The sequence below is a fragment of the Nuphar pumila genome, chromosome 16, assembly GCF_984573655.1.
Source record: "Nuphar pumila chromosome 16, dmNupPumi1.hap1.1, whole genome shotgun sequence".
Classification (NCBI taxonomy): domain Eukaryota; kingdom Viridiplantae; phylum Streptophyta; class Magnoliopsida; order Nymphaeales; family Nymphaeaceae; genus Nuphar; species Nuphar pumila.
In genome coordinates, this window is record NC_143264.1 from 40,471,712 (window position 1) to 40,493,353 (window position 21,642).

General features: G+C 38.6%; 1 protein-coding gene across 2 annotated transcripts in view; it reads left to right on the plus strand.

The window, feature by feature from the left end:
* Window positions 1-21,642, plus strand: part of LOC149813195 (uncharacterized) — a 58,447-nt gene that overhangs the window by 12,880 nt on the left and 23,925 nt on the right. For both annotated transcript variants that reach the window (XM_089992016.1, XM_089992017.1), the window contains exons 6-8: window positions 3,293-3,422; window positions 3,542-3,709; window positions 3,805-3,915. In XM_089992016.1, the coding sequence (XP_089848142.1) occupies window positions 3,293-3,422; window positions 3,542-3,709; window positions 3,805-3,915 (409 nt within the window). The remainder of the gene's footprint in view (window positions 1-3,292; window positions 3,423-3,541; window positions 3,710-3,804; window positions 3,916-21,642) is intronic.

The following is a 21,642-nucleotide window of genomic DNA, read 5'->3' on the forward strand; positions in this document are numbered from 1 at the left end:
CTCTTTCTCTATGACCTTCTCTTATCAGCTTCCCTGACTAGCGATCTTGCACCTAACAACTATTAGAAGTGAATGAGACATTACATCTATGGTCAGATATTTGAGAAACTGACAAGAGATTTAAATTTAATTTAGGAATATGCCTTACTTTTGAAATAATAAATCTTTTAGAATTTTGTAAAGTATTTTCAAATTTTTTAATTTCTTTTATTTCAAAAGATGTACCATCGGCTGTGAAAACATTTGATACGCTTGATTTGGTATGACATTCGGATAAAATATTTTCATTGGGGGTCATATGAAACGAAACATCAGAGTCAAGAAGCCAAGGAGTTTTACTAAGATCGGATAAGGAAGAAACCCCGACTCCAGTCGATGCTCTATTTGAGGAAGATACTCCTTTAAAAAGAAGTTGAAGAATCTCTATAAGTTGTGACATAAATATAGCTGCATCATGAGATTTATTCAAATCACTCAGTTCTTGAGACGAACCAACCAAAGCTACTTTCTTTTCTTCCCTTTTTTTAAATCTAGGACATTGAGGTTTGATATGTCCTGGCTCATAACAATTATAACAAATAAAATTTTTCTTATCGTACTCGTTATTGCCTTGTTTTTAATAAGGTTTGTTGTCAACCTCGTTTCCTTGTTTTCAATGAGGTGGTTTGTAAGGATGCATGTAGTTTCTTGGTCTAGAGATGGCTAAAACAGAGTTGTCTTCATTTTTCAAAGGATGCCTTCTTAGCCTATTCTCCTCCATACTCAATTCTTCAAGAGTGTCAACAATAGAAGAAATTTTTCCTCTATGAAGAAGCGTATATTTTGTGCTTTCAATCTAGGAATTGATAAAAATGTTCCTCATCAAGTTGCTTTTGCTGGAGCTCTATGTCTTCTGGGCAATGCCACTTAGGCTCAATGATAGATAATTCTTTCCAAAAGTTTGACAATTCATTGTAGTATTCCCTAATACTTGTCTTTTTGAGTCATTGTCCGAACTTTGTTTTGCAAATTGCACACATGTACAATATCTTTAAGGGAATACATATTCTTAAGGTATTCTCATGCTTTGTTGGCATGCTTAAACTTTGTGAGACTAGAGCACTTTTTAATATGTACGCTATTGATTAATCAAGACATAATCTTGGCGTGTCCCATTCTCCACTCTTTTCACTTTTTTCATAAGTAGCTAGTGCCTTAGCCTTCTCACCATCCACAAGAGGTACTTCTTTTTTATTTTTAACCTTTACGAGGATTAGTTTAGGCTCCAGATCAAAACCATCAACTAATCCCTATAATCCCTTTTCTCATATATGGGTCTTCATTATTGAAGACCACATTACAAAGTTTGTATCATTGAGTTTCATGGGTATGATGGTGACTTTCTCATTGTCATCCATTTTTACAAAGAGAGAAAGAGATGTGAGAACAAAATATATGAGAAAAGAAAGAGAATTAGCACGAGTGCATCACCACGAGCTAGCACGAACACACCACCGCGATCACCCGAGCCAACAAGCCACACTTGCACAATCCCATGAACATTTTGAGTCACCAAGAAGATCTTTCTTTGGGCATAGAAAATGAGGCAACAAGGAAACAAGAATCTTTCAATCACACTCAATATGCTAACCAAAGATTCAAAAGAACATGCACAACAAGTGTCCACAAAAGGGCACACTCAATACCAAACTCACACAAGGGGTATCTCACAAGAGGGCTAAAAATAAATATTATTTTATTCATCACCATGCAAGAAACATTATATTACAAGAGAAGGGGAACACCCCTATTTATATACAAGCAAGAGGCAAGAAGGAGACTTAAAAGAGTCATTGGACTAGCTTTAACGGTTGGAAATAGAGCCGTTGGAGCTAGTCTAACGACTCCTTTGACTAGTCAACAAAGTGTTGACTAGTCCAACTCTAGTTCTAAATGAACTAGATAAAATAAAATAAAAATAAAGAAAATAAAAAAAAATATATATACATCAATAATATATATATATATATATAATATACACATATATATAAATGTATACATGTACAATTTAACAATATGGTATATCCATACCCTTTTGAGTTTAAGAGAGAGGATTGGGTGTGTGTCTGAGGAGAGAGAGAACTTTATATCTAGGCAGGATACACACTTTACCAGCGCATGTATTCAAAATGATGAGCTTATTATGAAATACACTATATTCTTATGTATTTCTGTGTATATGTGCAAAGCTATAAGGGAACCAACTACTAAGGGTTTCCTAAGCTTACTTCAGGTATTCTAACATTTCTTCATCTCCACCATCCTGGAGCATGGTAAGTTTCCTGTTTTTTTCAGAAAATCCCATCATTAGTCCATTCTTTATGTACTTGTCAATACTTGTCCAACATGAACCACAAAATTCTCAGCAAGCTAATACTATTCATATTTGCATTGTAGAAATTTTCGGAATACCAATAATAATCTCACTGGAATGTTGCAAGTTTAAAGCACACCAGAATTTGAGTAGCAGGAAAGCAATTCCATTGTTTATGCATAGGGAAATGAATGGGTATCGTCCAGCTTGATTAAGGCCATCCTACCTGATTCATATTTGGATTCGTATGATATTGAACAATACGAATCCAAATCTGAATGTGGTCCAAAATGAGCATCCATATTCTGATGTTATCTGCATCCATTTCTCCTGAGAAAAGACCAGGAAATACTTGAATTTGTGTGTGAGAGAGATAGAGAGATATGCTCTTTATTTATATTTTAGTTGCATGAAGTTTATATTGCTAATGAAATATTTTCACTCTTGGGAAAACATACTTATTAAATTACGTTTAGGTGTACAAGACAATACAGTTGTCATGCACAAATGATTAAGACCAATTAATATCCCCCCTTAACAAATAGAAGAACCAACAGTGTAAAATTGTGTAACTTGAAATTCAAGCAAAATACCCTGCCCCGCTCTGCAAGATTCTTTATTTTTTCAAATATCATAATCATGCTAGTTCCAGAAGTATGCCTTACTTTTTCTAAGGCTTACTTTGTAAGTTTAACTCTGTCCCCCTCTGTGATGATGTGTTCTTGTGATCTTAAATGCGCTTTGTATCAATACAATGTAAGGATTTGCATTCTACTTCTTAGTGAGTCAGTGTGATGTTTAATGTTGTCCATGAAATGTGTTTCTTGATTCAAATTCATGCTTCAGTGTAGTTTGATCTATATCATAGAAATAATGACATTCAATCCCTTGGGAGATGACATGTTGACATCCATAGTAATAATAATGCTATTCCTGAAGCATTGGTGAGGAAATTTTTGGCCCATTGCTTTCAAAGCTGGCAATTCCAAAATACTGGGACAGTAGGTTACTGGATAGACGGAATGTATCATGCCAGATCAATGAACCAGAGCTTGTCAAGCAGCTTAAGGTATGCTTACCAATTAAAATATTTCTTATTACAACGTCCTCTTTGTTTTTTATCTTAATTTTGGCCTTTTATCTGGGGACTGCAAGTATTCAAGTGATAATTGCTGCATGTACTGTTAGGAAGAGTTGAGAGCAGAAAAGTATAAGGCAAAGGAAGAAGCAGAGGATCTAACCCAAGAAATGGCTGAATTGCGTTATCAGACAACAGAAATGCTTGATGAAGAACGCAAGCGGCATGCTTTCCTTGAGCAAACATCTCTCCATAGGATTAAGAAGTTAGAAGAAAATGTACTGAAAAACTGAAAATTTAAGATTCACTTCCTGAATGGTGTGCTCTCCATCTTTCTAAATCTGAATTCTTTCTGCTTGTTTTTTACTTCAAGGTACGTGATAAGCATATGAAATTTTTGGCTGCTGAGAGGCATCTGCATGAAGCAGAGGAATTGTCTGACATTCGATATAAGGAGATCATTCGCTTAAAAGATACTTTATTGGTATGTCTCTCCATGTTCTTAATTTTATCAGTTAACAGAGTTAGCCATGATGTAGACATTGACTCTTGGGGATTTTTTTCAAGCAACCTTAAAATGTGCATGAATAGAAGAAAATAAGCTAGAATGGAATCCTTGAACAACTTGTAGTAATTGAGATTGCAAATTCCCTACTGCTGTGTTGACACTTTATAGAGCAGCTCTATCACATCTTTGCTGCTGAACTTCAGATTTCTTATTCCAGTTGTATCACTCCACAAGTTGCTCATTATAATTAATGGGACAATAATTACAGCATGCCCTTTTCCACTAATGGAGCATTCAGCTATCGTGATGAAGGCTTCTCTTCAGCTACCTGTAAAGGCCTTTCTTTACTTGATACTCTGATTGAAAATGCTGAGGAAATGGTAATGGAGAAAATGAATGAAACGAATGTGTATTGCCTTTTGGCAGTACAGGAATTTTAGCAATGTGTCAGCTTCATGTGAGACTTCTAAATTCCTGCCTATTAATATTTAAGATTGAATCCAAAAGGTTCAATCAATGGAGATCGTGCCTTGAACACCTACACTAGCTGAATAGGTCTTTTTTTTGGCATTAAAAGAACTTTCTAAGGAATGACTGGATTATTGAACTGAAGCCAAAGAAGATGATGAAACTGTGGATACTGTTCTTAGTGGCTTGTTGGAATAGTCCAGAAGAGATACTGTGTTCTGTATCAAATCATTAGGATAGCAGTTCCTTTCTTTCAAGTGCATGTTAAAATGCATTGTGTATATGCCATTTGTATTCATTTGTATTTTGTATATATATAGTTTACTATGAATGTAAACTGAAATACCCATCAAGGGTATTTCAGTCATTTCATGTTGTAATAGGAATCAGTCCACTAGGGACTGACATGTTTTCTTTTTTCAGTTTTTTGTTTTTTTATTTTTCTTTTGATTCTGACAACTGCAGCTGTCAATTTATTGGGAGCTGGTCCAATTAGTTGTTGAACCAGCACCAACGGATAGAAATCGAGCAGTTGGGGCTGGCCCAATAGCTAGTTGAGCCAGCCCCTTTATGCATGGAGTGCCTATATAAAGGCACTCCCTCTCTTGTATTATTGATGCTTGTTGCCAAGCATTGTTCAATAAAATCTTTATTATTTCTTATTTTATTGCTCTTTTTTGAGAGTTTGTGTGATTAGCCCTTAATGGCTCTTTGTATTTGACCCATTAGTTGCTCTTGTTCTTTTGAGTGTGCACCTTTATAGTCACATTGTGGCATTGTATTTGTGCACTTGCTGGTGAATTTTATCGCATAAATAAACTTGAATTTTCATGGCCGAAATGTTATATGAGGGTATTTTTATTTTGAATTTGATTTATATCGGATCCCGGATATCTTATTTGAATATTTGATATTGGATCTTGGATATTTTATTTGAATCTTCGATATCGGATCCCAGATATCTTATTTGGATATCTAATATTAGATCCCGGATATTTTGTTTGGATTTTTAATATCGGATCTCCGATATCTTAAGTGGATTTTATATTAGAATCACATGGTCCAATTAGATCTTTGATATTGGATCCATAGCATTTTATGTGGATCCACAAATCTTAATCAAATTTTGGATTAGAAACTTAAGGCGAAATCCATAGCATTTTGTTGGATCTTTGGATGCACCCGGATAATCCTAATATGGATCCAAAAACATAAGTGGATCTTGGGTCTTCGTAAAGAGGATCCAATAAAAAATATATACGTATATAGCAAATCACGATATTTTGTTAGCTTACACTATCACGTGTTGGGGGCATGTTAAAAAAAAATATGATGATGAAAATAATAGTGTCACACGTGAGTGGGTTCATTTTGAACCCTAATCACGTGGCCACTTAAAAGTAAAAGGAAGAGGGGGGGGGGGGGACTTCTCTAACCTCCCACCTCTCCCCTTTTCTCACCCACGACTTCTCTTCCTCCCCATTCTCCTCCAACTCCTTCTCACGATCCCTCTTTCTTCCTCTCACGAAAATCATAAAGACCCTATCAGTTGTGACCCATCTTGTTCTCTCTCTCTCTCTCTCTCTTGTACACGGTCCAAAAAAAAAGGGTTCTCCGCGTATCCACTGCAACAAAGGGGAGATAATCTAGGAGTGCTCGATCCACCACACCTAGCAGAGGTAGGGTTTCTGTGATTTTGTTGTATGCTTTGTTCAAGCGTTTAATGAGTTTTCGCACAACCCAAATAAAAAAATAATAATAATAAAGAGGGGATTTGTGTAGACACAACAATAGGAAGTTCATTTGAAAGCTAATCAGTCAATACCATAAATATTTTTTTGGTATGACAGATCGGTGTGAACTTACTTTGTGTAAACAATAACCTGCGTGTTTTGCTTTGGACACATACTGTAGTATATTGAATAAAAAAAACTCCCTGATCTGCATGTTTTGGCTTTGAAAATATTTTTGCAATATGTGCAATAAAAATATGTCTGATATGCATGTCCGGAATTGGGAAAAAAATTGTAATATGTTCAAACTTCTGATCTATGTGTTTGACTTTAGAAAATACATTCAATTTTTTGATCTACGTGATTTGCTTTGGAGATACTCTGTAATATCACGTATTCTCATACTTAGTCGTTTTGAGATTTTTCAAAAATTTGGCTAAGTATGGGAGAAAAATCGTTTGAACCTCGATATTAGACCAATGCTTTTGTGTAATAAACGACAAAAAAAAAGAGCTTGGATTCGGGTCGGATCCGGACCCGGACTCGAAAGGGAGGCACCGCCTCCCGTGTCTTTTGAAGACAGCGAGGCAGGGGTTTCAAAGAGAACCCCTGCCCCCTTCTTCCTCTCTCGGTCTCTCTCCCCCGACCGACTCTCTCCCTCTTTCCCCCTCATTCGTCCCTGTGGCCACCGACGCCGGTGACTCGCCGCCGACCACCGCCTTCATCCCGTGTGCTGCAGGGAGCCGACAACCTCAGTTGCCGGCCATCTCCTTCCCTCTCTCTGCTACGAAGGTGCCGACGACCCACCAACACCGCCACCGCCTTCCGCTCCGGCAACCCCAGGTACGCATCCACCTCCCCTCTTTTCCCTTCCTTCCGCCTCCTCTTCCACTTCTTCTTCTCGGTGAGGGGTCGACCGACAGGGGGGCAGAGCCCCCTGCCGTCGCCTCTTATCGGCAAGGGGTTACCCCCTGCCTTTCTCAAGATCGACAGACAAGGGGGGTTGAGCCCCCTGTCATCGCCTGTCGTCGACAGGGGGACTCCCTCCCCCCCTGTCTCTCTCTCTCTCTTTGGGTCGACTGACAGGGGGCAGAGCCCCTGTCGTCGCCATTCGTCGGCAGGGGGCTCCGCTCCCCCTGTCCCTCTTGTTTCGCCGGAAGGGAGCAGAGCTCCCTGTGTCGGCCCACCTTTTCGGCAGGGGCTTCTGCCCCCCTGCCTTTTGTGGATTCCTCGGCAGGGGCGGAGCCCCTGCCTCTTCGTGGTTCTCACAACAGGGGAGGGGCCGAGCCCTCCTCCCTGCCTCCTGTTACGGCAGAGGAGGGGCTCGCCCCCCCTCCTCTATGTTTCCTCTGTCACGGCAAGGGAGGGGCCGAGCCCTCCTCCATGCCTCCTGTTACGGCAGGGGAGGGGTCGAGCCCCTCCTCCCTGCATCCCCTTATGGCAGGGGAGGGGCTAAGCCCCCTCCCTGCTTCGTGTTATGATAGGGGAGGGGCTGAGCCCCCTCCCTGCTTTTTGTTTTGATAGGGGGAGGGGGTCGAGCCCCTCCCTGCTCCTTGTTGCGGCAGGGGAGGGGGCCGAGCCCTCCCTGTGCCTCTTTTCTCGTTAGGCAGGGGCATCGCTCCTGCCTTCGATGTTTTTTGGCAGGCCGGGGCAAGCCCCCTTGCCTCACTTTTCCCTGGCATCAGGTGGGCCTCCGTTCGTTGTTGACAGACAGGGGCTTTGATCCTGCCTCTCTTCTACTTTGTCAGGCAGGGCACAACCCTCGCTTTATGAGGGTAGAGGTGCAACCCCCTGCCTCCTCGGAGTCCGCTGACAACAAGTTAGCAGGGGCTCGCAGCCCTTGCCCCTGCTTCTTGCGCTTATAGCAGGTGCGCATGTGCACGATGCCCCTGCCTCTGCTTCCCTTACGTCAGGACGACGACAATGCCCCTGACCTTCTATTTTTGGTATTACCTTGCTAAGATTGTTACTTTTGCAGCTCGTACGACGGATCCCGCTCGCGCTCTACGACCCGAGCCGCCAATCGCGTACATCCGCGAACGACAACAAGCTTGCAACTCTCAAAGGTAGGGGAAAATTGCACAGAAGACTTGGACAATTGAATTAAGTTCAATTAACTAAAAAGGGACCATTAAATTTATATATATATATATATATATTTATACGAGTACACATTTAACTCAATGACGCAGTTTCGCGATCCTTGTCCTTTACTTTGCCGTTGCGCATCACGCAAAGGTTCTGCGTTGCACTCCTGCTTACAGTTCATTTACTTTGCCGTTGCGCATCACACAAAGGTTCTGCGTTGCACTCTTGCTTACAGTTCCTTTACTTTGTCGTTGCGCATCGCGCAAAGGTTCTGCGTTGCACTCCTGCTTACAGTTCCTTTACTTTGCCGTTGCGCATCGCGCAAAGGTTCTGCGTTGCACTCCTGCTTACAGTTCCTTTACTTTGCCGTTGCGCATCGCACAAAGGTTCTGCGTTGCACTCCTCCTTATAGTTTTTACTTACCGTTGCGCGTTGTGCCGAGGGTTTGCGTTGCATTTCTGCTTACTGCCTTTACTTTGCCGTCGCGCTTTGCGCCTAGGCTCTTGCTTTTGCATATGTGTTGGTATTGCCTTGCTATTGCAGATGACGTGCATGTTCTTGCTCTTTGCGTATGCCTTAAAGGCATTCTCGTGGAGGATACAAGGGGCATTTACCACTCTCCCTCTTGCGACAAGAGTTCAGTTGGGAGCGAACGACACATCCTCGTCTAAGGAGCGGGATACCTCATAAGGAACCTGACTCTTCGTGTGCGCAGTCCTGCAGAGTCGACTTGAGATTTTAGGGAGCTGCGCAAAAGCATCAAAGACTGCTCCAAATCGAAGCATTTGGAAGGATGTGACTGGCTAGTTCTGCTCGCCTTTTTGGCATATCTCGGGTGATCTCGAATTGGGGGTTCGAGCGAACTTCTTAGCAGGTGTTTTGTTGAGAAACCCGTATCCCATCTATCGAGGCCGGTATCGAGTCATGCGAGACATGTAGATACCCCGATAGCAGATGTGATTCGAGATAATCACATGCATAATGTTGGCACAAGGTACTGCTATTTCAAAAGATAAAGTAAAGTTGATAAACTTTACATCTTTGTGAAATACTCTTGTTAAGGCTTCTATTGAGGAGCTATACCCCTCTTCATCCTAGAGTACTTCTAGTCGTGCACGACACGTCTAGTACTGCGATAATCGGATGAGACGGTCGTGCGACCTCGAACAACGCTAAATGCAAAAAGTTGTAATCACATAAATGACCTCATATTCGCCTTCACAGGCAAGATGCTCGAGTGGTTTAAAGACCACATCATAGGATAAGTCGTTAGTTAAGCAACCCCTAACGTACCTATTCGCTTCTATGTGTCTGTCAAGGGAGAGGACAAAGCAATACAAACTCCAATGGACAGGTTGTTAACAACCACCCTACGGGCAACGATCCGGCCTTTCCAGTTATTGGAGTTAGGGGAAAGGGGTTACAATAGTTAACTCAACACTTCTGCAGAAGTTGGATGTGTCCGTGGCACTGCTTCCTTTGGGGAATCCTCTCTCGGCTAAAGCCGTCCCTTTGGAGCGAACTCAACTAGCTATTCGGGTTATTAAAAATACATAGAATAACAGACGCCCGAACTAGTCTCAGTTGTTTCTACGTTTTGCCTGCACGTACCTGCAGGCCAGTAATTATCGAAACATAAAGTCTGTTCACACTGGTCGATCACTTGCTTGCTCGGTAGTTCAGTATGCTACTCGTTGAGCTGTGCACGCCTGTTGAGGCGTTACTCTAGTTGGTTAAACTGCTTACGCAGTTCTTTGCGGAGTAATAAGGAGCTTCTCATACTAGTTAAATGCTTATAATATTAGCATTATGCCAGTTGCTACATATTAACATGTGACCTGCTTTATCCCTTGGTCGAACTGTTTGGTGCTTATTGTAGCGTAGCACTTGTTGGTTTGCATCTCTTATGATTGATGTGATTGCATACAACTCATACTCTACGAACTGGTGGCAACTAGGATTGATGTGGCCGCTTGTCTTATAAGCTCCTTACATATTGTGATATAACTGCTGCCGTTTGATTGCTTATGAATGGCTTGTGATGCAAAGGTTTATGCCTTACGATTAATTTAATTACTTGTTGATGGACTGAGCCATTTGATGGTAATTGTATGTTTTACGAGCATTGTTATTAGTGCTCGTCTTATTCAGTTGTTTTGTTTGGCTGAAGGGTAGAGTTAGTTACTCTTCGCCAATAGAATCAACTGAATTGCCATATCTGCGTGTTCTCATGTGTCGTTTACGCATGCTTTGAGGTTCTATTTGAGGATTGTAATGTTCCTCGTGGCAATAACACGATGCGTAGGATTATATGCTTCTATGCGAAGTGATACGATGCATATTGCTGATATGCATGCTTGTGCCCATATTGTGGCTACTGACCCCGAGGCGGTCAATGGTTCAGAGCAGTCGATTAATGATGCATGTATCACTGAGTAGGGCGTCTGTCGAGGACCTGATCTCCAAAGGATTATCTGCGAGGGCGTGTATGATCAAGACCAGGTACCCGGCTAGAGTGGTAGATTCTCTGTGAGGATGTACATTGTCCACGAACGGGTAGCCGCAAAGGCGGTAAACTCCTGTGAGGAAGTGTATGGTCCAAGACCAGACATACCATCTAGGGCAGAATTCCTTGTGAGGTTATACATTTCCCAGACTAGGTGATCCGGCGTTGATTTTGTTGTTTGTATTAGTGGCTATCGACCCTGAGAACGGTCATTTGTGTTGATGTGTGTATCACAATGATTTTCATTGGATATGACATTTGTTGGGGACCAGTTTCCCAAAGCTTTCGCTGTGAGGTTATACATTTCCCAGATTAAGTGACCCGGCTAGAGTGGGAGATTTCTGTGAGGATGTACACTGTCCACGAACGGGTAGCCGCAAAGACGGTGAAATCTTGTGAGGAAGTGTAGGGTCCAAGATCAAGTATACCCTCTAGGGCGGTAATTCCTTGTCCGGTCGTATATCTCTCGGACCGAATGATCCGATGTGGATCTTGTGTTTTTGATTACCATAAAAAGTTATGGTGAGCTGTGACAATCTTTTGAGATTGTTTGTGATAGCCAACTATGAATTCATAGTTTCAACTTTCTGTTTTAGCATGATTACATGCAAGACTCAAATGTGAGAATCAGATCGTTAGCGATTCGAGCTAGTGATTATGTTTTGGACCTTCTACGGAAGGGTGGGCTTTTCCGAGAAAGTATGACGCCTTAGTGAGTCATAACCGGTGACAGTTGGTCGCGTAAGGCCGTGAGAGATGAAATAGATTAAGGTTGTTCAGGACAAAGCGTTTGTTAGAAGTAGTGAACGACAAACGATGTCCTGATGATGATTAGATGCAGAGACCTCGTTCTAGGAATGAGAACAAGCTAGTTGCGTGGTGGTTCACAACCTACGATCAATTGAATCGTATGCTGCGTTTGTCAGTTGAATTGCTTACTGTTTGCACTGCTTACTCGCTTGCACTACTTACTCGCTTGTACTACTTATTCGCTTGTACTACTTACGCGTTTGCACTATTCACTTGCTTGCATTGCTTACTTGTTTAACTGCATATCTGCTTTAAACTGCGTAACCTACTGAATTAAATGTACTTAATTCAGTTTCTTGTAGTCTTTCTTGTGCACCTATTAGTTTTTCGCGAAACTAACCCATTCTATGGGTACAAGTGATGATTAGGTACTCTACGGGCGATTGCGCGATTGCAAGATGACTTCAAGGCTTCTTCTTTCTGCTCTTAGCTCGCGCCCTGGACACTATGGGTTGTTAGAAAATGACTTTGAATATTTTAGGTTCGATAATGAACCCATACACATGCACATTAAGTGCGAATATACCCACCTAAGGGAACAACACAAGCACATCAAGTGCTAATACATAAACCCATAAAAGGGATAAATATGACTTAAAGTCATAAGTTGAATATTATTGAAGAAATAGGGAGAAGAGGGTAAAAACCCTATACAATGGAGTATAAGCTCCTCCAAGGAGTGAAGGAATTACAAGGGGGAGACCCCTATTTATAACACAAGAGAGGAGCCACCTAGGGGGCTCCCAAAGGAGTTGTTGGGAGCCCCCAACGACTCTTTGGGGAGCCTCCCTAGGTGGCGCAAACCACAAAAAAAAGAAAAAAAAAGAAAATTAAAAGTAAAATTACAAACATATTCCAAATGGAATATGCGTAAAACTGTGAAATGTCTAAACTACCCCTATGCCTATAAATAGAGAAATATATATTTTATATATATAATTAGGATAATACATATGCATATATACCATATATGAATATGTATTATCCTTTATATATATAAAATATATATAATATTACAAATGTTGAATGATACATTTTAACACCCCCCCTCAAGCTTTGCGTGGGGGAACGAAAAGATTGAAGAAAGCAAGAGGAAGAATCTCAAGGGTTCAAGAGCCTTCAGTACGAATGCCATTGCAAATGTCTTCCTCCAACGTCTTTAACGATGAGCACCTTCCATGATCTATCCAAGGTACTTCTTTTCCTCTTATCTTCAAGATCCTGAGGAACAACAACAAAGAACAAGTAACAAATATCTTTGCACTTTACTAAAAAAGGAACATTCCTAACAAGGTGCAAAATTTATGCATAATAGGATAATTACTTTAGCATGAAAAGAAAATTTAGAAAACCAAAGTTTCAAAAAATCAAATATCATGTTAAAGAGTAAGCGAAAACGAATTGCAAGAATGCATAATGCATTCATAAGGTCCATCATTGGACAATCACAACCCCATAATGGGAAATAACAAAATTGTCCACTAAGGGACACCATAATAAGCCTATGAAGAGGCATAAGCTACATATGCTTTATTGAATGAGGGCCTTAAAAGGCCATAATGAGCATATGCATATACTATCATGAAATGCATTAAGACTTAAAGAAAATTATTAATGAATATGCTCCAAACATACTTTAGTCAAAATGAACACGGATGCAAATGTTTCAAAAGCATGATGAATATGAACTTCAAAAGGCTTTATAATTTTAACTCGCATAGATCAACAATAGAGTTTTTCACATCTTTAGGGCGAAGATCTATGTCAAACAAATGTCATATATAAGAAGCATGATTTGACTAAATATATTAAAGCATCCACCCAAGATTCAAGAATGAATATCATTTGAGACAAAAGACTCATTTTGCATATCAAATACAAAAGATGCCGAAAAACTGTAAGCACTTCATATATAGATTACATGCTAAAAAATCAACTTGATTTTAAAATATGCATATCAAAAATATGATTCACTTGAATATCTTAAAACACAAGTCATGAATGAAATTTTGCAAATTTCAACAATAGTTCATCCATTACAAACAACTACCTCATTAGTCCTCCAAAACCCATAAATCAAGTGTATAAGCTAGTAGATCAAGAATATAAATATAATGCCATTAAAGGCCAAAGACACACACAAAGGTGTGCAAAAGAACCTCTTGTCTACATGTAATAATACTTGAAATGAGTGCATCTACGACAAGAACAAGAGAATACACGCCAACATGGACCAAAAACATCTCTTGTCTACGTAAAAATACACTCAAAACCAAGTATGTTCAGCTACTAGAACAAGAGTAACAAGCCAACCATGAGCTAAAACACAATACATCTCTTGTCTACATAAGATGACACTTGAAATGAGTGAAATAAGCCAACCATGGGCATACATCTCAGCGACTTGAACAAGGACACAAACGCCAACATGGACTAAAATCACACACCATGGTGTGAATCAACGTGCCTTGTCTACATAAAATAATACTCAAGACAAGTGTGTTCAGCTACTAGACCAAGAGAGCAAAAGCCAACAAAGGGCTACCAACACACGAAGGTGTAATAAAATTCTTGTCTACATATGATGACACTTAGATAAGGGGCATAAAAGGAGAAGACTTTTGAGGCAATAAAACTTGTAATGACAAACATATAAATAAAACCTTGAAACAATATTCTTTAAAAAGAATACCCATAACAATATCATTTTGGAATAAACGTGTGAATATACACGCACCAAGAACACATGTGCACAAAAGCACAAAACATAAATGTGCAAATGTACTCATCTGATTCATAAACAATAAAAGGTTGAGCAATAATCCCCAAAACCTTGATTTTAATATACCTTAAAACATTTTAAGGTTTCAAACATCATATATCCATCACATTTATATTTAAATAAGAGCATCCAAAAGATCAATGGCCAACATCAAACGAGTGACACACTCATATACCAAATCATTCTAGAGTTCCAAGGTGCCCATAACTCACCTCAACCACCATCTATAATATGGTAAGTGGACAAACTAAAATGACATAACAATGAGTGACACACTCATAATTAGAGATCATATACCAAATCATTCTAGAGTCCCAAGGTACCCATAACTCACCTCAACCACCATCTATAATATGGCAAGTGGACAATCTAAAATGACATAACACAAGGTGCCCTTAACTCACCTTAACAATTATCTCTAATATAACAATAAGGTCATAAAAAAAGATTGATGCATCATATAACATGTGATGAATAAAAATAAATGTCATAAAAAGGCAATGAACACTTAGGGAAATCATTTTCCAAATATGTGATTTTACAAAAAGGGCCGATTCAAAGGTCCAACATAATTAATCACAACAATGTCTTATAATAAATACGAAAATTATATCCAATCATGATCATTATCAAAAGACTCAATAAACACAAGATGAAATATTTAAGCTATGTCATGTGTGAGAAAGGAATTGGAATAATCCAAGAAACAAATCAAGCCTTTATAATTTGCAATTATATGTATACCAAGATGTAAAATGGCAATAATCTTAAATGTGTAAATTTAGGACAACATGTACCAAGATATTGCGGAAGCATTTATAATGATAAAAGAAACAATCTTACAAGTTCATAAAAAATAAACACAAGCCCTAAAGAAGGCAAAAAAACATCTCTTTATTGAAAAGAGAGTACCATGTGAAAACGTCTACGAAGAGACAATACGCATACAAGCATAAATACTTTATAGAAGAAGTGCACGAAAGCACTCACACAACACTTGAACAAAATACGCAAAAAAGCGTATAAAAAATAAACATGCGATAATGCATCTATTTCATAAAATGAAAGCAAATGCTTGAGACTCTCAAGCTTTAATTATGCAATTATATGCTTGATAAATGTAATTTAAGACAAAGAAGACCATATTATGGCCAATGTAGGCATCCTTAGAGATACAATCAAGAGGTTTTGAAACTTTATGTGAAAAATACAAACAAACATGTTTATAAAGTTGTATCATTAGGAAAAATAAAAAATTAATGAAATCTTTTATACCAAAGAATGCAATAGATACACTATGCATTCTATATAGTGTGAGAAGATTTTAAAAGATCTTTCCTAATGAACACAATGGTTCATACAACATATTTATCACAAATAATTTTTCAAAATCTTTTAACTAAACCCAAAACCATTGAAACATCTTTAGGAGTTCTCATAAATAGTTATCATTAACAAGAACTACCTAGGATTCATAACAAAGATTTAGATGTGAGAGATTCTTATACAAGAATTATATCAAGATTTTCAAAAAATGCACTAAAATCCATAAACAAGAGAGGAACTCAAAACAAATTAGACTTTATATGAGAGAAAAGATTTTTCAAACAAAGATCATTAATCAAGAGATCATATATAATTTTTAAAAGTTAATTTATGAAATACTTATGTAAACATCATAAATCCCACATAATTGAAGACAATTTTAAGGAAAAACATAAATTACTATTTATATGTGATAAGTAATCGATAAACACATAAACAAGAATTATATATTTGAATAGCAAAACAAGTTTACTAAATTTAAGAAGAGATATTTTAAAATTTTTGAACATGCGAAATGTGAAAAGAGGTGATTCAACTATTATAAATACTACATATGCAAAAAATAGTTTCATAATGCATAATATGTTAAAAAAAGAGATACATATCGAAAACTTGAGAAAAAAGAGAAGGGCAATGAATACTTCACCATTTCTTGATCAACACGCTTCCCGTTGCATCAAAGGTCAATCCCATCGTGACCTTGCTCTGATACCATGTTAGAAAATGACTTTGAATATTTTAGGTTCGATAATGAACCCATACACATGCACATTAAGTGCGAATATACCCACTTAAGGGAACAACACAAGCACATCAAGTGCTAATACATAAACCCATAAAAGGGATAAATATGACTTAAAGTCATAAGTTGAATATTATTGAAGAAATAGGGAGAAGAGGGTAAAAACCCTATACAATGGAGCATAAGCTCCTCCAAGGAGTGAAGGAATTACAAGGGAGAGACCCCTATTTATAACACAAGAGAGGAGCCACCTAGGGGGCTCCCAAAGGAGTCGTTTTGTGACCGTTGGGGGCTCCCAAAGGAGTCGTTTTGTGACCGTTGGGGGCTCCCCAACGACTGTTTGGGGAGCCTCCCTAGGTGGCGCAAACCACAAAAAAAAAAGAAAAAGAAAAGAAAATTAAAAGTAAAATTACAAACATATTCCAAATGGAATATGCGTAAAACTGTGAAATGTCTAAACTACCCCTATGCCTATAAATAGAGAAATATATATTTTATATATATAATTAGGATAATACATATGCATATATACCATATATGAATATGTATTATCCTTTATATATATAAAATATATATAATATTACAAATGTTGAATGATACATTTTAACAATGGGTTTGTATCGGATTTAACTTAGGATATCCGAATCTTGTGAGTTTTGGTTCTTTTAGCTAACGTGCCCAAAGTTGTCAGCTTGCCTTATGATTTATCAAAGAAAAATCTTCCGCTGATTTCATAAAAAACTCTGAAGGAAAAAGATCTTTCTAGTCTCTTGCCTGTTTTTCTGAAAAGGTTCGCAAGTTTGAAATTTAGGGTGTTACATTTTGAGCCTGGTCTTGGCCCAGGTCTCATCAGCTAGGTCTAAACAAGCCATTTAAATTATAGGAAAGAGTTTTATTTTCGATCTTTAAATTCAAGCAAAATTCAGGTTATTTTTGGGCAAAATTCAGAATTTATATTCATGTGATATATTGTTGGATGCGTCTTGGAATGCCGAGCACAACGATATGTTACTTTTCCGAATTCGAGTTTCGGTTGGTCCGAAAATCTTGTTTTTTCAAAAAAGTAGTTTATCGGTTCAGATCCGAATTTGGATCGGACTGGATCCAATGGATTTAATCCAAATTAATATGGATCTGGATTCTATCCATGACCCATATTAATTTGGATTTGGTCTAGTCCAAAACCCATTTAGATTTTTGGAGATAGATTTGGATCTTGGATCCAGATCCATATCCAAATTCATGCCCAAAGATTTTCTAGCTTTAAATTCATTAAAAATCTTTAAATTGGAGTTAATTAATGTTAAGAAGCCTCTCAAGTTAATTTGGCAAATTTTGGAAGCTTTTGAATATTTATTAATTATTTAATACTTAATAATTAATTAATTAATTTTATTTAATTCCGAAATTTAATTTTTATGGTTGATTAGGACTTCTAAATAGAGTCCTTACACATGCCTAAAAAGACTTGAGAAGTTTTGAGAAAAGACTTTTAAAAATGGGAAACTTTGTAAAGACAACATAAAAAATTTTTTGGAAATTTTGGAAAGGGGTGAGAGAGAGAGAATCCTCAAAAGAGGAAACTCCCCAGCCCCAGCCCCAGCCCATCTAGAAAGGGCTGGAAAAGGGGGGGGGGGGGTCACCCCCTCTTAGCCTATTTAAGATAAAAAAAAAAGAAATGAAAGAAAGAAAGAGAAAGGGGAAAAGAAAAAAAGGAGAGAGAATGAGAGGAAGAAGAAGAGGAGATCTATTTCTCCAGCCATCCACGTTTTCCACCGTTATTTCTTATTATTTTTTGATCTACGATCAAGGTACGGGTTTTCTCTCTTGAATCAAGTGAGAAACTGAATATATGCTATATTTTGGTGGAAATCCATGGAATATGAGTAAATCTAGATATTTACTCTAATCTGGATTGTATGTTTCTTTTTTGGGGTCGATTTTGGGGGAAAATACTTATATTCATATATTGTTGTTTGTATTCGTGAATCCTTAAATCGGGACAGATTTGCCATGTGGGTGACATGCGCAAATCTGGCTCGAATTTAGAGCACGAAAAATCTTGAAATCTGGATGCAATAATGGGTATATGCATAAATTTTTGTTAATGGATTTGGTGGTACATGCATGCATAATTGAAAATCTGAGTAAGTGTCATTGTTACCTTATGGATTCATGCAAATCTGGACATGCTTATCTTCTTGAGTGTGACTATGCATATGAATGCATACTTAAAATATGATTCTGTCCATGCACGCCTAGCTGATTGTAAGTATGCATATTCATGCACACGTGAGATGTGAAACTTGGTATGCATGCAGCCTGAGTTTGTATATGTATATGCCTGCATCATCGAACCTATGCATGTGTGCTTTTGTATGTAAAAATAAAATAAAAATAAAATAAAGGAAATCAAAAGTTTCTTTGTCCTAGCCTCTTATGGCATGGCAGACCTGCACAGGTGTAGCCTGTGCAGGGCAGCTGCCAGGTTATGTTTAAAAATATATATATAATTTTTTTTGTGGTTTGGGCTGGCTGGCTGCCAGCCGAGTGGCACTCAGCTGACTGTCAGGCCCTGGCAGGCGGTGCACAGGCCCAACCCGGGCTGTGTGGTGCCCTACCAGGCTCAGCCGAGCCAATCGGCTGGGTGCTGGACTGGTTAAAAAAAAAAGTTTTTATTTATTTAGAGCTCCAGCCGACTGACAATCGGCTGGGTACATGCTTAGTTGTAGCCCCAGACGACTGTCAGTCAGTTGGGCATGTATTGGGGTTATGACAGTTAAAAAAAAATTTAAATAAATTATTTGTTTTGTGGTCTGGCCAGACCTGGGCAATACCTAGACAGGTGCCCTGTTGGACCTCTTGAGTCCAGCCGAGTGGGCTCGGCTGGGCAGGTGTACAACAACAACAACAACAACAACTACGCCTTCATCCCAAAACAATTGGGGTCAGCGATATGAACCAAAAAGAAATTCATTTTGGGTCTTCCACATGAATCCTTTTCCTCCAATCATTTCTATCCAACGCCATGTCCTCGGTGAGGTTCAAAGCATTCATATCCTTTCCTATCATCTCCATCCAAGTCTTCCTAGGCCTACCCCGACCTCTTTTAACTAATATATTTTCCCATTTCTCCAACCTTCTAACTGGAGCATCATTAGGCCTTCGCCGAATATGTCCAAACCACCGTAAACGATTCTCTCGCATCTTATTTTCAATGGGTGCAACACCTACCTTCTTACGTATCTCTTCGTTCCGAATCTTATCTTTTATTGTATTTCCACACATCCATCTAAGCATCCGCATCTCAGCTACACTCATTTTTTGAATATGATGTCTCTTGGCAGCCCAACATTCCGTACCATATAGTAAAGCGGGTCTAATAGTCGTCCTATAAAACTTTCCCTTCAACCGCAATGGCATTCTACGATCGCACAGCACTCCAGTAGCACTTTTCCATTTCATCCACCCAACCTTTATCCTATGATTTACATCTCCATCAATTTCTCCATACTTTTGAATGATGGATCCCAAATATTTGAAATATTCATTCACCGGTATATCTTGCTCACCAAGCTTCACTACACTCCCATCACTACTTCGTTGCTTACTAAACCGACATTCCATATATTCAGTCTTACTCTTACTCAACTTAAAACCTCTAGCTTCCAATGTCTGTCTCCATAATTCTAACTTAGCATTAACCCCAGCTCTAGACTCATCAATCAAAACAATATCATCAGCAAACAACATACACCACGGTACATTTTCTTGAATTGATCTCGTAAGTTCATCCATCACTATCGCAAATAGGAAAGGGCTTAAAGCAGATCCTTGATGTAACCCAACCGTTATCGAAAAATTGGTTGTCACCCCTCCACAAGTGCGGACATTGGTTACTACTCCTTCATACATATCTTTAATTATACTAATGTACTTGAGAGAAACACCTTTCTTCATCATTGTCCACCAGAGAACGTCCCTAGGTACTCTATCGTATGCCTTCTCTAAATCAATAAAAACCATATGCAAATCTTTGTTCATCTCTCTATATCTTTCAATAAGTTGTCTAAGAAGATGTATAGCTTCCATAGTTGATCTTCCAGGCATAAAACCAAATTGATTCTCCGATATCATGACAACCTTCCTCAACCTAGACTCAATCACCCTCTCCCAAAGTTTCATAGTATGACTCATGAGTTTTATACCACGATAGTTTGTGCAATCTTGTATATCACCCTTATTCTTATATAAAGGCACCAAAGTACTCTTCCTCCACTCATTAGGCATCTTATTTGTTCGCCAAATCAAGTTAAAAAGATTTGTCAACCATTCTAAACCTTTCTCTCCCAAGCATTTCCAAGCCTCGATAGGTATACCATCTGGGCCAACTGCCCTTCTTGATTTCATTTTCTTCAAAGCCTCTGCAATTTCTTTCTTTTGAATCTTGCGCATGAAGTCACGATTTATCTCATGAAAAGGAATGGAGAAGTCTCCAAGATCTTGAGCATGACTATCATTAAATAGCTTATCAAAATAATCTTTCCATCTCTCCTTAATCTCCTCATCTTTGACTAAAACCCTTTGCGTTTCATCTTTGATACATCTAACCATACCCAAATCCTTCGATTTCCTATCTCTCATCTTTGCAAGCCTATAAATATCCTTCTCGCCTTCTTTGGTATCCAACTTGTCATAAACCTCCTTATATACCTTAGCCCTCGCGTTTCGAACAACTTTTTTAGCTTCCTTCTTTGCTATCATATACTTCTCCAAATTCTCATTATCACGACTCTTACTTAGATTTCTATAACACTCTCTTTTAACCTTAATAGCTAATTTGACATCCTCGTTCCACCATGATGTATCCTTACCTAGTGGTGCACCGCCTTTAGACTCACCCAATACCTCCTTAGCTACTTTTCTCATACCACCCGCTATCTTATTCCACATTGATTCTGAATCCTCCTCGAGACACCAATCAACTTCCTTAACTACCTGCTCTACAAACATTCCTTGTTTAGCTCCTTTCAGTGCCCACCACTTAATTCTAGGATCTATCCTATGTCTATCCCTTTTGCGGCATTGTCTAATTCTAAGATCTAAAATTAAGACTCTATGTTGTGTAGCTACACTTTCTCCTGGTATAACCTTACAATCGATGCAACAACCCCTATCTCTCTTTCTAAGTAGGAAAAAATCTATTTGACTCGTATTAACCCCACTTTTAAATGTTACTAGGTGAGAC